This window comes from Glycine soja, chromosome 19, assembly GCF_004193775.1.
Source record: "Glycine soja cultivar W05 chromosome 19, ASM419377v2, whole genome shotgun sequence".
NCBI lineage: Eukaryota > Viridiplantae > Streptophyta > Magnoliopsida > Fabales > Fabaceae > Glycine > Glycine soja.
In genome coordinates, this window is record NC_041020.1 from 39148048 (window position 1) to 39162880 (window position 14833).

The 14833-nt window shown below is 34.6% G+C and overlaps 1 protein-coding gene and 1 non-coding gene across 2 annotated transcripts; both read right to left on the bottom strand.

Moving 5' to 3' along the window:
• Positions 1–1171: 1171 nt before the first annotated feature.
• LOC114398313 (uncharacterized protein At5g39865-like) lies at positions 1172–3193 on the bottom strand. The gene has a single exon (XM_028360501.1). The coding sequence runs from the start codon at positions 2856–2858 to the stop codon at positions 1587–1589; it is 1272 nt and encodes a 423-aa protein (XP_028216302.1). The 5' UTR covers positions 2859–3193; the 3' UTR covers positions 1172–1586.
• An 8306-nt stretch (positions 3194–11499) lies between these two features.
• Positions 11500–11688, bottom strand: LOC114400960. The gene has a single exon (XR_003664082.1). It is a non-coding gene; the product is annotated as a U2 spliceosomal RNA (small nuclear RNA).
• Positions 11689–14833: the final 3145 nt, after the last annotated feature.

Consider the following 14833-nt stretch of genomic DNA (forward strand, 5'->3'; position numbering starts at 1 on the left):
TTTTTTTAATTTTAAAAGAATTAATCATTGAAATATAAAATTATAATTAAAACGACTTTAAAGTCACAAATTATAAATAATTAGTTTAATTATAATTATTATATGAACACCTTTAAAGTTGTAAATTCTAAAAAAATATTAATTATAATAAAAAAATTAATCACGACTTTGGAGTTGTGAAAAATTTATGGATTTATATAAATAATTAAAAAAAATCATTGAATTTTTTACGATTTCACTGTATAGAAAAAAGAAACGAAGTCACAATTTTTTTTTTAGATTTCATACCCAGAATTCATAAAAATTGTTAAAACTTACCCATTTGAAAATTAATTCCAAAAATACTTCCATTTATTAAATTCTAAACGAAATTACCCTTTTGGTAGAAACCCCAACACGTACTCTAGTACATTTACTTTTCTCATATGTGAAAACTTACTTTTAACTCAATCATATATGCAGGCGACCTTCTACATGTTTTTTACAACATTTATTCAACTTTTTTTTTTCTTGTAAGAGCCTAGTTTTTTCTACTGAATTTAACTCATTGATTTTTCACCAACATTTCTCAATCTTAAATATGTCAACAATATGAGCCTCACTGGCAAGATTCTGTGTAACGTCATTAGGATTAGGATGGTCTTATAAAGGACCCCTCTACACACCATGTGAAAAGTTGAATGTCATACTATTGAAGTTAACATGTTTAACTATTGCATCAAACAGGATATTCATTCATATATTATATATATTTATAGGCAAATAATATTGTTTAAACTAGCCTATCATGCAGTGAATTATTTTCTTAAATTCACCAAACACACCCAATGCCGTGAACGTGAAGGCTATACCAATTGCAGCAACATGGGTCAGTCTTATGATATTGACCCTATGATAAAAAATAACCAATATTAGCTGAAACTGACAAAGCACAAACACGGAAACACAATGCCAAAACCAGCAACCCCACACAATATTGCAACTTCTGTGTGTGTCTGCTAAAAATCATGGTGTGCACAAGTGCGGTTGTTCATTCAAGGCCTTGTAGTTTGTTCTATTGGTTTCACTATTTTCAACAGTGACCTTTTACTAGCCTCCTCCTTGATAATTGCATATTATGCCATAGAAAAAACACGCAACATAGCTTCATAGCTCAGACACTTAGACATTAGAAAATTAAGCATGTATACATAACCTTGTCAGTTTTTTATTTTCTGCTGTTCACAAGGGTAATTAAACGCTAATAAAGCAAAAGTCTGACATAAACAAATAACAGCTGAAAGTAGTACTAACTAAAAACAAAGGACGAAACTGAAATGTGCATTCTTGGTAGTTGTCAAAATTTATAATGACAAATTCTACTCCAATAAACAAACACAAGAACATCATTATCAATATGATGTGATATGATTGACAGATAATTAATCATTTTTTAAGCTTGTGGTCAGGAATTCGATCCATAGGCTTTCTGGGCACTGAAAAATATACCTTAAGAGATACTTATCTCTTAAATGGATATCAGTAGTTCTAGAAATTACTCTTCACGAATCGGGGTATACCTGATTCAGATGACTAATTTCCACCAATCATGGGCAGCAACCTGGACATCTTATCAAGCCATTCTCATTGCAATCAGGGCACCTTCTCAACCCTCCTTCCTCATGCTCAAACACCTTCCTGCTACCATTGCAATTGGGGCATGGCACAAACCTGGCATCACCACAGTTGTCACACACAAACCCAGGATCCTGAGTGGGGAAACCCTCCAAAAGCCTTGCCAATTCTCCAGACTCATTCAGATGCTTCATTTGCTCAGCATTCCCCACATACCTCCCTCTGATAAAGACCTGTGGCAATGTCACTGCTTTTCCACCAAGAGCATCCTTCAACTCCTTCCTATAGGACGAGTCCATTGAGATGTCCCTCTCATCAACCGCAACCCTGAAGCCCCTCAGAATCATCCTAACCGAACAACAATCCTCATAGGTCTTTCGGATCCCTCTCAAACTAGTGCAATAAAGCACTATTCTGTCCTCAGTGCCAGACAAACGGCACAAACTATTGTTCTTACCAAATGAAAAAGAAGAAGAATGAAATATCAAAGGGCTAGACCCCATTGACCTTACATCTCTAGATAAGGTGTTTCTACCTAGATTCCTTGATGATAATGCTCTTCTGTAACTCCAAGCCACACTCGGATCCAACTTAGCAAGCAAAGCTTCCTCGGATAAGTGCTGCCAAAGTGGCTTCTTGGTTGGTGCTGGAGAAGAAGAAGAGTTTTCCTTTTCCATTGCTGTCTGTGAAGTTTTCAGTGATTCAAAGGAATCAAGCAGTTTCTTCCTTGCAGAACCATCAAATGCTGTGTACCTGCATGAACTTGGTTTGTCCAAAATGGAAGTGTAAGGAGGCTTCTTCTTGGCATTGGCAATTTCTTCTTCTTCTTCTTCTTCTTCATCTAAGCCATCCATGAGTTCCCAAGTGTTGATGACTGAGTCTGGGGAGAGTGAGTGTGCTGGGTCAGTTTGGTTTGAGGTTTTGGTGAGGCGGGGTTGGTTTTTTTGGGTCAAGTTTGGGTCTTTTTGGTCAATGAGGAGAAGGGAGCCATAGGTGGTGGAGGTGAGGGAGACAAGGTGGTGTGTGTCACCCTTTTTTATGGGAGGGTGATGAACAAGAGGCATTGGGAGAGAAAGAGCTCTTCTTCTAACTGGTGCTGCTGCTGGTGAAGAAGTAGAGTTAATGGATTTGTGTGAGGCAGAAGAGGAAGAGAAAGAAGAAGCAAGAGAAGCAGAAGATGGATCCTCTAATTGGTTATTGTTGTTGGCCACTATGGTGATGGTTCTTGAGGCTGAGCAACCCATGATGATGATGATTTCACAATGAACAACAGTGAGTACTAGTGTGCTTGTCTACTACCATTGCTTAATGATAAAAAAAAAATGAATATTTTTTTTTCTTTTTTTCCCCTTCACTTCTCACTCCAAATTTTTTGGCTCTGTGAAGAAAGTCTTCTTTGGAAGACCTTTGTGAAATAATGATTGTCCTTTGAGGTATTATGATGTGAGAGAGAGAGGTGGTAGAAGGATGCTTTCAATTGGGTTAGAGGGGAAGGTTGATGAGCATCAATATTCAATGCTATATGCAATTGATTGGGAGCATCCAATAGCAGATAGGTTAGGACCATTTTTTTTTAAAACACTGAGAATTGATAAGGGACCATTTGTTTTTTTGGAGGACAATAAAGTGGTAAAAAAAAAGGGACATTGAGCATTGGAAGATTCCTGTGCAATTTTGTAGGGTATACACATTTTTTCGTATCAAGGGTACTCAAGTTAAAGCCTCTTTTTTAAGTATTGTAATGTAACCTATTTTTAACATGTAAAAACACAAGCGTATTTGACTTTCCAGAACCAAAGAAGAGACAATCTGATTAAATTGGATCTGCCAACCTCCCTGTTTTTCAAATGTTAAATTAAATCTAGCAACATAGTATTTTTTTTTTTGTTCAGTTTGAAATTTTTTAATAATGCGCATCGTTATTTGCGACCTACTGTGCATTTAAATTCCTTTCAATTGTTGCCAGAGAAAAAAGAAACCGACAATCAATGGAACTTGAAATTGGATTTTACTGGATATATATTTTGCCTCGTTATTATTAATTAGAAAAGAAAGCTGGTGCAGCGGTGCTTGTTAAGGTTGTAGGTATCTTATTTGGAAAGAGAGTGAAAATAATATATATGATGTGATGTAATGTAAACTTAAATTTGTGAAACAAGTCACATTATAATACTAGCGTAATTACTATAACATATCTCTTCTTTTATACCTTATATTTTTGGGTATACTTGGCTTATTTGAATAGATGAATATTAGTAAAATTACCATAAAGTCCCATTATCCTTCTGTCCCCATGGGAAGTGTTCATTTTTCTTTATTTAATGCCATCAACTAGTCAATTTCAACTTTCAAGTGAAGAGAATCATAAAATATTCATCGGTCGGTAAGTTCACAAGCTGTATATGATATTCATTAGCATTGATTTTTCATTTAGGTGGAGAGCTTGACTTGGTTGGACCTATCCAACTTCTGCTCAAAACAAAGAGAAAAGCATATCAATGTATAAAGTCGATAGTGCAAGCAGTTAAAAACTTCACCTTTAAAGCCAATATATGTTCACAAAGTCAATACAAGCAACCAAAAGCTAGGTTGGTCCATCATCTGAAACCTTATGATCCAGGTGTTCATAATCCGTCTTTTTCTATTCATTTTTTTCTCTTCTCGAAGTTAATTTTGATATATTTGAATTTTACAAAATGAGCTAGATAAAATATATTTTGAGAACAATTTTGTTTGATGATTGTCTTGATTTGACTTGATATTTTGTATTTTTTAATTTTATATTTTAATAATTATATACGAATAGGGAAAATTCTTAACATGAAAAATAACATTTTACATAACATCTTAGATTATTTATATTAATATTATTTATCGTTTTAAAAAAATATATGAAATACACTTTAATTTTAATGATATAATTTAACTATTTATTGTGAACACAAAGGTAAGGTTTTCTTTGTTTTTGTGCAATCTTGTGTTATTCATTCAAAATGCAGACTTTAGGCTTTATAGCCTTACAATCAAAAAAAAAAAAAAAATTGACTGTGCACCCACTAACTCTACGTATGAATTCGTGGGTGGTTTCCTAAACACATGGCACCATATCCCTAAATAATAGGCCAACAGTTAACCATATTAATCAAAACAACAAAATGCATTTAACCAAAAAACAGAAACTAACGTCTTATTGCTAACATTCCCTCCCTTAAACTAGATGCAGTAGCATTTAGTTTATCTTTGAAGCTTCCAACATGCCTAACATCCTCTGCAGCTTTGAGAATTGCTCTAACTTGAGTGGCTTGGTCATTATATTAGCAACCTGAGTCTATGAGCTATAGTAACTTGATCGTTCTTTCTTTCACTAAGTCTCTTAAAAAATGAAATTTAATGTCTATATGTTTGCTCCTCCCATGAAACACTAGATTCTTTGATAATTGTATCGTGGAATTGTTGTCACATAGAATCAATGTGTTCTTCTATTCTTCAAGGCTCACCTTCTCCAACACTCTTTGAATTCAAATACATTGACACACACAAAAGGCAACGGCTATATACTCAGCTTCTATGGTGGATAATGTGACTACTAGTTGTTTCTTTTAGGACCATGAGACTGCTCCAGAGCCAAATAAAAATACAAATCCAGAAGTACTTCTTCTATCATCTATATCCCTAGCAAAATCACTGTCAGAATATGCTACAATCTTTGCGTTTCCCCCTTTCTTGTAGTAGATGCCTAGTTCAATTGTTCCTTTCAAGTACCATAGTATTCTTTTGGCTGCAAACCAGTGAGATTCAGTGGGACTAGACATAAACCTACTGATCAAGCATACTCCGTACATTAAATCTGGCCGAGTTGTAGTCAAATACATAAGACATCCAACTACTTGTTTGAATAGAGTTGCATCAACTTTGGTTCCTGCATCATTTTTTGACAATCTTGTGCCTAAAACAATTGGATTCTTGACTGCATTACAGTTTTCCATGTCAAACCATGACAACACTTCTTGAGCATATTTCCTTTGACATATAAAGATTCCACTTGAATTTTGCATAACTTCAATACCAAGAAAGTACCTCATTTTGCCTAAATCGGACATATCAAATTTTGTCATCATGGATCTTCTAAACTCATCACAAATACTTCCATCATTTTCAGTATATATTAAGTCATCTACAAAGCGACTTACAATTAAAATTTTACCTCCCTCCTTTGATTTTGTAAACAGTGTATGTTCACAAAGGCATCTATCAAATCCATTTCGAACAAAATAGGCCTCTATTTTGTTGTACCAATCTCTTGGTGCTTGTTTAAGGCCATAAAGTGCCTTTTTTAACATGTACAATTTCTTTTCTTCACCCTTTTTCACAAAACCATTTGGTTGTTGTACATAGATCTCCTCTTTAAGTTCACCATGAAGAAAGACACTCTTCACATCTAGCTGAAATACATTCCAGCTATACTGTGTTGCTATAGCAAGTATTAAGAGAATTGTGTCAAGCCTGGCCACCGGGGCAAATACCTCTGTGTAATCCACTCCATATTGTTGCACGTACCCTTTAGCTACTAACCTGGCTTTGAACTTGTCTATTTCTCCAGTCTCTTTAAATTTGGTTTTGGAGATCCATTTGACTCCAATTGGCTTTACTCCTCTTGGTAGATCAGTAAGCTCCCAAGTTATGTTTTTCTCTATTGATTCCATCTCTTTCATTATTGCATTTCTCCACTTCTCACTCTTAATAGCTTCCTTAAATGAGATTGGGTCATCCTTGGTGACCATCATTACATTTAGGCCATTATCATCTGATAGACCTTCTCCTCTTTCATAATCTTTCACCAAAATGGTTCTCTCCTATTCCTTCTAACCCTCCCTTCAACTAGAGTCTCCTAATTAATAATATGAGAGTCATTAGGATAAGTATCAGTACCTGTAGAATCATTCTCAACATCTTCATTTTGATCCTCGGTTTCTTGAGCACCAATACTTTCCACAACATTTTCTTCAGACTGCTCTTTGGAATCACTCACATACTCTTCATTATCTCCCCACTCTAGAGTATCCTGTTGATGTTCTTCTGTATTTTGCTTCCTATTCCAACCCTTTTGTTCCTCAAAAACCACATCTTTGCTGATTAAAACCCTTTTGTTGATAGGATCAAATAATTGATATTCCTTTGATTCATGACTTACTCCTAGGAGAACACATTTCTTGCTTTTATCATCCAGTTTTACTCGATGTTGATCTGGTATGGACATGAGCCAAACATCCAAATACTTAAAAGTAATCAACAGTAGGCTTCACTCCACTCCATGCTTCTTCGGGAGTTTTGTTTTGTACAGTTGTTGTAGGACTTCTGTTGAGAATATGAACACACCACCTCGCAACTTCGACCCAAAATATTTTAGGAACTTGTTTTCCAACCAGCATAGATCGCACCATATTCATAACCGTTCTGTTCTTCCTCTCAGCAACTCTATTCTGCTGAGGTGTGTAGGCTACAGTCAGCTGCCTATGTATGCCATGGTTTTTACAAAATTCACCAAATTCATTTGAAGTGAATTCACCTCCTCTATCTGTCCCCAAACATCCAATGCTTACACCAGCTTCCTTTTCAACCAACACCTTGAACCTTTTAAAGAATGAAAAGGTTTCTGATTTTTCATTCAAGAAATAAAGCCAGATTTTGCGGGAGAAATCATCTATGAAACTCAAAATATACCTTTTGTTGTTGCTTGATATTGGATTGATAAGTCCACATATGTCTACATGCACAAGTTGAAGTTTGTTTGATGCTCTCCATAGACTTTTCCTAGGCATAGGCTTTCAGTGCTGCTTCCCAGCCAAACAGTGCGTACAAATCTCTCTTGGAATTGTGATAGTAGGCAGTCCATTCACCATTTGTTTGGAGGAAAGTGTCTTCAAACATCTGTAGCTTAAGTGACCAAATCGGTTGTGCCAAAGCTGTGACCCTTCCTCTAGTTCCATCTGAAAACATGTTGAATTCAAGGGTGCCTTGGTAGCTGTTAGTACAAACATCCTATTTCCCTTTATTTCTATTTCCAGAATCTGTCCTCTTTCAGGATGAGAGACTTTACACTTCCCGTTCTGAATTAGTATAGACAAACCTTTCTCTTGGAGTTGTCCTATGCTTAGTAAATTGTTCTTCAGTTCTGGAACGTAGTACACATGTGAGATTACATGTGTGATTCCATTAACATTCAACCAGACACTTCCTTTCCCCATTACAACTATTCGAGTGTCATTGCCAAGTTTTATTGCATGTCTAAAGTTCTCATCTAATTCTGAGAACCAGCCTTTGCTACCATTCATGTGGTTGCTGCACCCAAAGTCGAGAAACCATTCCTCTGTCATTCCTTGCTTAAAATCAAGATAAGCCATTAGCAAGAGTTCATCCTCCTAATCTATCATGTCTTCCACCTCAGCATAATTTAATTTTTTTCCCAGGTAGGACATTCATATTGAAAATGTCCAAGTTTGTGACACTTGAAGCATTCAATTTCAGCTTTATTGATTGACTATCTCCCTCTTCCTCTGCCACGGAAAGAACCTCTTGCTCTTGCTCTTGCTCTTCCTCCCCTATCTTCATGCGTAATCTGTAATGCCTGTTCCTCCTCTTCATGACACACCATCCTTTGCTCATGAACTAAAAGACTACTCTGTAGTTCATCGATTGTCATAGTGTCCAAATTATTGGATTCTTCAATCGAGCACACAACATAATTAAATTTCGGAATCATGGACCGCAAGATTTTTGGCATAAATAATGTTCTCTCACATGCTTTCTCCACACGCCTTCATACTTTTAGCAATTTTAAAGGTGTGGGCAAAGTATGAATTCACTGTTTCAACTTCCTTCATTTGCAGCATTTCAAATTCTCGACGCAAAGCTTGCAATTGTGATCTTTTCACCCTTGTAGACCCTTGAAATTTTTTTTTCATAGAGTCCCAAATGTCTTTGGACGTATTATCATTAAGGATAGTATCTAAAATTTCACGATTGATGGCTTGATATAGATAGTTCTTTATCTTCATGTCTTTTAGTTGTTGTTCTTCCATGGCCTTGAGTTCAGCTGCAGTTGTTTTATTTGTAACAACTAAGATCCCATGCTCTACCAAATGCCAATACTCCTTAGAGCGAAGAAAACTTTCCATGAGTTTCTCCCAATGATCACAATGCCCATCAAATCTAGGGATTGCAGGTTGCACATATTTGCTGTTGTTTGATTCTTCCATGTTTCTTCTTCTTTTTCATAGAGGGGGTTGGTGGTTTCTTTCACTTCACAGGCACGCTCACACAAAGGTAAGATTTTCTTTGGTTTTGTGAAATATCGTGTTATTCATTCAAAATAAAGACTTTAGGCTTTATAGCCTTACAATAAAAAACAAAAAACCTGATTCTGCACCCATTAACTCCACGTATGAGTCCGTGGGTGGTTTTCTAAACACATGACACCATATCCCTAAATAATAGACCAACAGTTAACCATATTAATCAAAACAGAAAAATACATTTAATCAAAAAACAGAAACTAACGTCTTATTGTTAACATTTATCATATTAAAATATTTATAAATTAGGTCATGTTTTGGTATAAATAAATGATCTTGTTAAAGTGGAATATATGGACTAAAATAAATCCCTTTAATGGGGAGGGGGTGAGTGTCTTAATATCTTTTGATATCCCTTTATGGTGATAAAAGGCATGCATCACCTAATAGAGAAAGAAGGGAGATGAAACAATGACGTTGATTTTCTGTATCAAGAAGGGGAGAAAATAATTGAATGATGATTGATGCACAATTAGGAGATGTATATCACCTCATATTGCAGCAACACAGCATAATTAAAATATAAATGAACAAAAAAAAAAGTGGGAAGCGAATGATGAGATATGAAATAGTATTCATTAACGAGGGTGACATTGTTTGAAGAAAAAAAGAAAGAACGATAGATTACCCGTTTATTTCAGGAAAAAAAAATCCTCGAAAGCGAATAGCTAAATTTCATGATAAATATGAATGAGATAAATATAACGAATCCAGAAAAGATTATACCGAGAGCCACATGTCATAACTAACTCTCTCAGTCCTTATTGATATACAGCCAATCCAATTAATAATGAATGATATAATTCCCATCTCGGTTTAAGTTAAATCATTGTTGCAATCATCAACAGGTAACCCCTACCAACATCAAAGTATACTGCTGGGGAAATCACATGTCATATTACGAGAGTCATGTCAAGTTAAGCTGGTTGTTAAGAAACGATTTTAAACCTTATGTAGCTTTGCATATAAAAAGATGATGAGAATAAACAAATTACATAGCATGATAAAATATACATGACTAAAAAGCATGTTGGCCAAATTAGATTCTTCCTAAGTAAGGATAAAGAGTTGAGTTACAACCTTGAAAACTCAATAGTTAGAATTGTGATATAAAACATGCATCAATTGATTATAACTACATACTGCAATCTCTAAAGTGACACAACATCCTTTAAAGCAACCAAATGCTTTTTGGCTTAATGACAAAATTGCAATGTGGCGTGGTAAGAAACGATATCAAAGCAAATTGAAAAAGAAAAATTGGATGAAAATTGCCATCATTTCAACCCTCAAAATAGATTGAAACAGACATATCATAATTGAGAAGGACCACAAGGTAGCCAATCCGGGGCAGGTGACACAGAGATCACAGGCCACAACTCCATTGTTCATATGCGGGTCTGAGTTGCTAAAGTAGCTGTTTCATCTACTTTGTTGCTTTACTCATAACCCTTTTCAAATTTTAAAAGAAAGGGGAATGAAATGTTACAAGCTTTATATGTTCTAAAAAAGTGTTACCTGTTTGTTATTTTACCAGGTTTTGTTATCTCTAGTGAGAAGGTGAAATTTTGGAATTGCAATAGTGGCTTTCAGACCACTCATTAAGCTTTAAAAACAAGAAAAGGGAGGACAGAGAAACTATCATGAAGTGTGCTTAATATTATTTTTTTCATCGGCTAATATTAGCTGTTAATTTTTGGTTAGTGTGCTTATAATATATGAATAATCTTTGATGTATCTGTGCATAGTATTTTACTATTTAATCTCATAAATAAGAATGCTACCTTGCTGAAATTGAAGATAGATCTTCTAGTAATCTCACAAACTTTTGTAAGCCAAAATAAAGTTAGGGGATTGGGTGTTGTTCTGCAAACATAAATTGATGGTACGTCACATGAGCTATTTTGGGCAATTAACAAATCCTCAGTAACATTCTTATTGCATAACATAACTAAAGCATTCTGGTAGAGCTATGCCATGATATTGATGCACCTGATCAGACATGGCAGAGTTCTTTCATGGGATTCCAACCAATCTGGTAGAGCTATTAACTTTGACAGACCATTGATGTTTTCAATGAGCCAATCTGGTAGAACTACCTAATTTTGACAGCCCTTAAGTTCTGTTTGGACAGATGACAACCTCCAGATTATCATGAGCACTGCAGTTTTGCATATTCAGCAAATAATTAAATTTGGTACAGTTGTTCTTTGAAGTCTTTAATCTGAAAAGTGGCCTTAATTGTTACATGCTGTAAGAATAAAAGGCAAGACTGTTACAGTACATAATGTTTTAGCTTAAGAACAAATATGAGCACTGAAATTTCTAATGCTCCAATCTTCTCAACCAATGCAGCACTAAGTAATTTGATCTCAATAGTTTAAATCCAACTAACTATTTTAACCAACAGTAGAGAGTTTTACTAGCACTCCTTTTTCAATAACTCTATTCTAACCATTTGCAATTTCAGTAGAAATTTTTTAACATCACACTGAAATTTTACATTTCTGACTCAAGATTAAAGGTGATTTGGGTGGGATGTGCCAAGTCCCTGCTTTAGTGCAAGGCATGGGCAACACATGACAATCCTAGTAGCAAGCTACTGTCAAGGGCCCTCTCCCTAAAAAAAAAAATTTAATAACCAATAGCTCACATATCAAATACTAAATTGATAAAAATAGATACTCTAGTTGATTCTTTTTGTTGGCTTTTGCAAATGTGTTTGATGCTTGTCCAGTGTGAGACTTCAAAGATGTGAGAAATACACAATATTAATTGTAGAGCTGATTAGCAACTTATTTAGGAGTTTTGGACTACACGTGGTTGGAATCTGAAAGCTTGTCTTCAGCTTACAAAGACAATGGACCACAAAACTCTTCTATCCTTATCTTCAAAATTGAAATCACTTGGACATGTTTAAGAAGAAAAGAAACTAAAGGAATGAAATACACTCATTAACCGAGACAAACAGTAGTTAAAAGGCACCCTGGAAACAATATAGATCATGGATTACCATTTGCCATGACAATGAAACAATGGAAGTTAATATGACAGCAGAAACAATGACAATGGTTTGTTAGAATACTAACCAACTTCACAAATAGTTTTATGTATTAAGTAATGGCTGCTTTATTGCCGTTTGTTTTATGATACACCAAAAACGCTTCATCTTAATTTCCCTGTGTACACAATGTCAAAAACTGACTCTTGCATCTTCCCCTTTCCCCTCTTAACTCACATCATTGACATATTAGGAGATTTGGGGAGAGATTAAAGCAACATAATTGCAGCCATTGTAGGGCCAAATAAATAAAATTCTTTGAAGTGATTGGTTACTCTTTAGTCTCTACCTTGTTAGCTGAAAATTTTACTATCTTGTTGGGTATGCCAAAACTAGTAGCTACAGGTAGACCAACCTAATAACTTACACGACCAGCATTAAGAAGAATTGTATAAACAATTAAGAAAGTGTAGAGATGATTTTTTTTTTTTAAAAAAAGTTCAAAGATGATTGAATTCGAAAGAACCAATTCAGCGGCAATACTCCATCTACCTGTACATCAAATTGAGGAGTTATGAAACTGGTAATCTGGTATCATGGCTAATTATTTTTTTAATTACAATTTAAATATATTTTTGACATTCATTTGTTATTCAGGCCAGAACCTGTGTCTAACTAACACTTGTGGCAGAGTTTTACCATTTACATTTCAAATTTCATCTTTAATCTAGGAGATTTTGAATTAAGAACCCCATATGCTAGAAACATGTGGGACAAATTCCTGTAAAAATATGGCAGACCATGATAACCACCTTGTCCAAAGCTGCAACGGTTTCTAACATATAATTTGAGTTCCACATTAGGAAACATTGAAAAAGACAGGTGTTTTTATGACTAAACTCACAATTAAAAAATATTATTTTATTTGAATAGTGTCTGCTCTATAGGTTGGTACTTACACAGAATGAGTTTAGTTTGTAAAATTGGAACCCATCAAAATTAGTTTCAGGCCAAAAACAATAATAAGATAATTCTAATTGATGCAAACTATCTAATAGATGGACAGAGATTATGGACAATTTGTATAATTAGTAAGAAAAAATCCTTATTTTATTTATATAAACCAAAAAGGAAAGTTTTGTACTTAATAATAATTTATAAACATGGTTAGCTGAATTTGAAACTATAGTGGATGTATCACTTGTTAATTATGTATGGATTGACGGAAAGAAATGGAACAAAAGGAGATATGTTAAAACGAAATGGAGTGATACGGAATGGAATGGAATAAAACTAACATTTGATTGTTTGATATGTTATGATGGAATGAAACAAAATTCTCATCCCATTTTATTTCTCCCAAATTGAGGGAAAAGGAAAAAAATGAAGGTAAACAATGAAATAGGTTTCACTAGTTTGTATCATATTCCATCTTCATTTTACTAATGCAGACAATGAAACATAATACCATTATCCATTCTCTTCCATTTCATCCTCTTCTACTAATCCAAACATGACCTAACTAATGAAATGGGTATCAACTCACTTGCTGTTCTACGAGGCATGCTGTTGAGGGACTTCACACTCCCTGCCAAGTGCCAACAATAAAAAGAACAAAAACAGCAGGATGAACCTCTTCATACATTTTGTTGGCAAGCACATGGTTAAAGGTAAAGTGGGTTGAAACTCATCAAAGAAACAAAAAGAGTAATGAGAAAGATTTACGCTACGTAATATTCAAGAAGCTAGAATAAAGGGTGGGAATGGCCATTGGCTAGGTTTGGACCTCATGTGGTCTTAATTACATGCCTGAAAAGTTGAACCTCCTTTTCCTCACCCTCACTTTCCCCCATTTTTCAAAATGTCTTTACCACATTGATTAGTTTCACTATCAGGATGTTAAAAATATCCAATTACAAATTTTATTCTCATCTTTAATATTTTTGGTTGCTTCTCTAATTAAATTCATACAGTTTTAATCAATCAATGCACACAGATTTTTACAGTTGCATCATGTAATTTCTCATTAGATGATGGAAATCAAAGATTTGTACAGGAAACCATGAAAAAAAAAAGTTCTTCATTATTCATGTACAGATCTTTAAAAATATGAGAGAAAATGCAAAATAAGGTGGCATTTATCATTATTTGTAAAAAAGATGAAAAAAAAAACATGTTTTGTCAAACTGACTCTTACTAGACAAGATGAATAATTTCATTATTTTGCATCTTTCCATCTATAACATTAGGGAAAGATTGGAAATCCCATGCTATACTCTATAAAAGCAGAATTAAAAAAACTATGATATCTTCAGTCTAAAGAGGATGTGAGACATTAGACTGTCCACAAAATCACAATTAGTTCGTGCATGTCCTATCAACACGCCATTCATGCAAATTCTATATGACAATGTTAGACTTAGAGGAGCTGTTCTGCTTCTAAATAAGTACAAAGCCAATCAAAGAAGAGATTATGGAAAAGCATTCAGAATATTTGAGCCTCTAAAAACTTTTCTTCTTTTTCTTTGAGGAGTGTAATGTGGATCCCAAGTAACCAAGAAAAGCAATCCGAAAATTCAATTTCAAGCAAACTGTTCTCAAGTTTTCGAGGGATATAGTAATAGCAGAGCAAAAAAACACTGGAAAAAGCTTGTACCTATTGAAACAAAGGATAATTAAAAATCCAAAATGTATCTCATAATTCAGAGATATCCAACACAACCTCTCAAACTTAATTTTCGTTCTACAAGGTTTGACCAAGCCTAGACAATTGCCTCTTAACAATTTGCTCACTATGACAATCATGCTCTCATAATGTAACAAAAGACACATTAGGATACTAGTACTGACACTGACACCAAGGTTA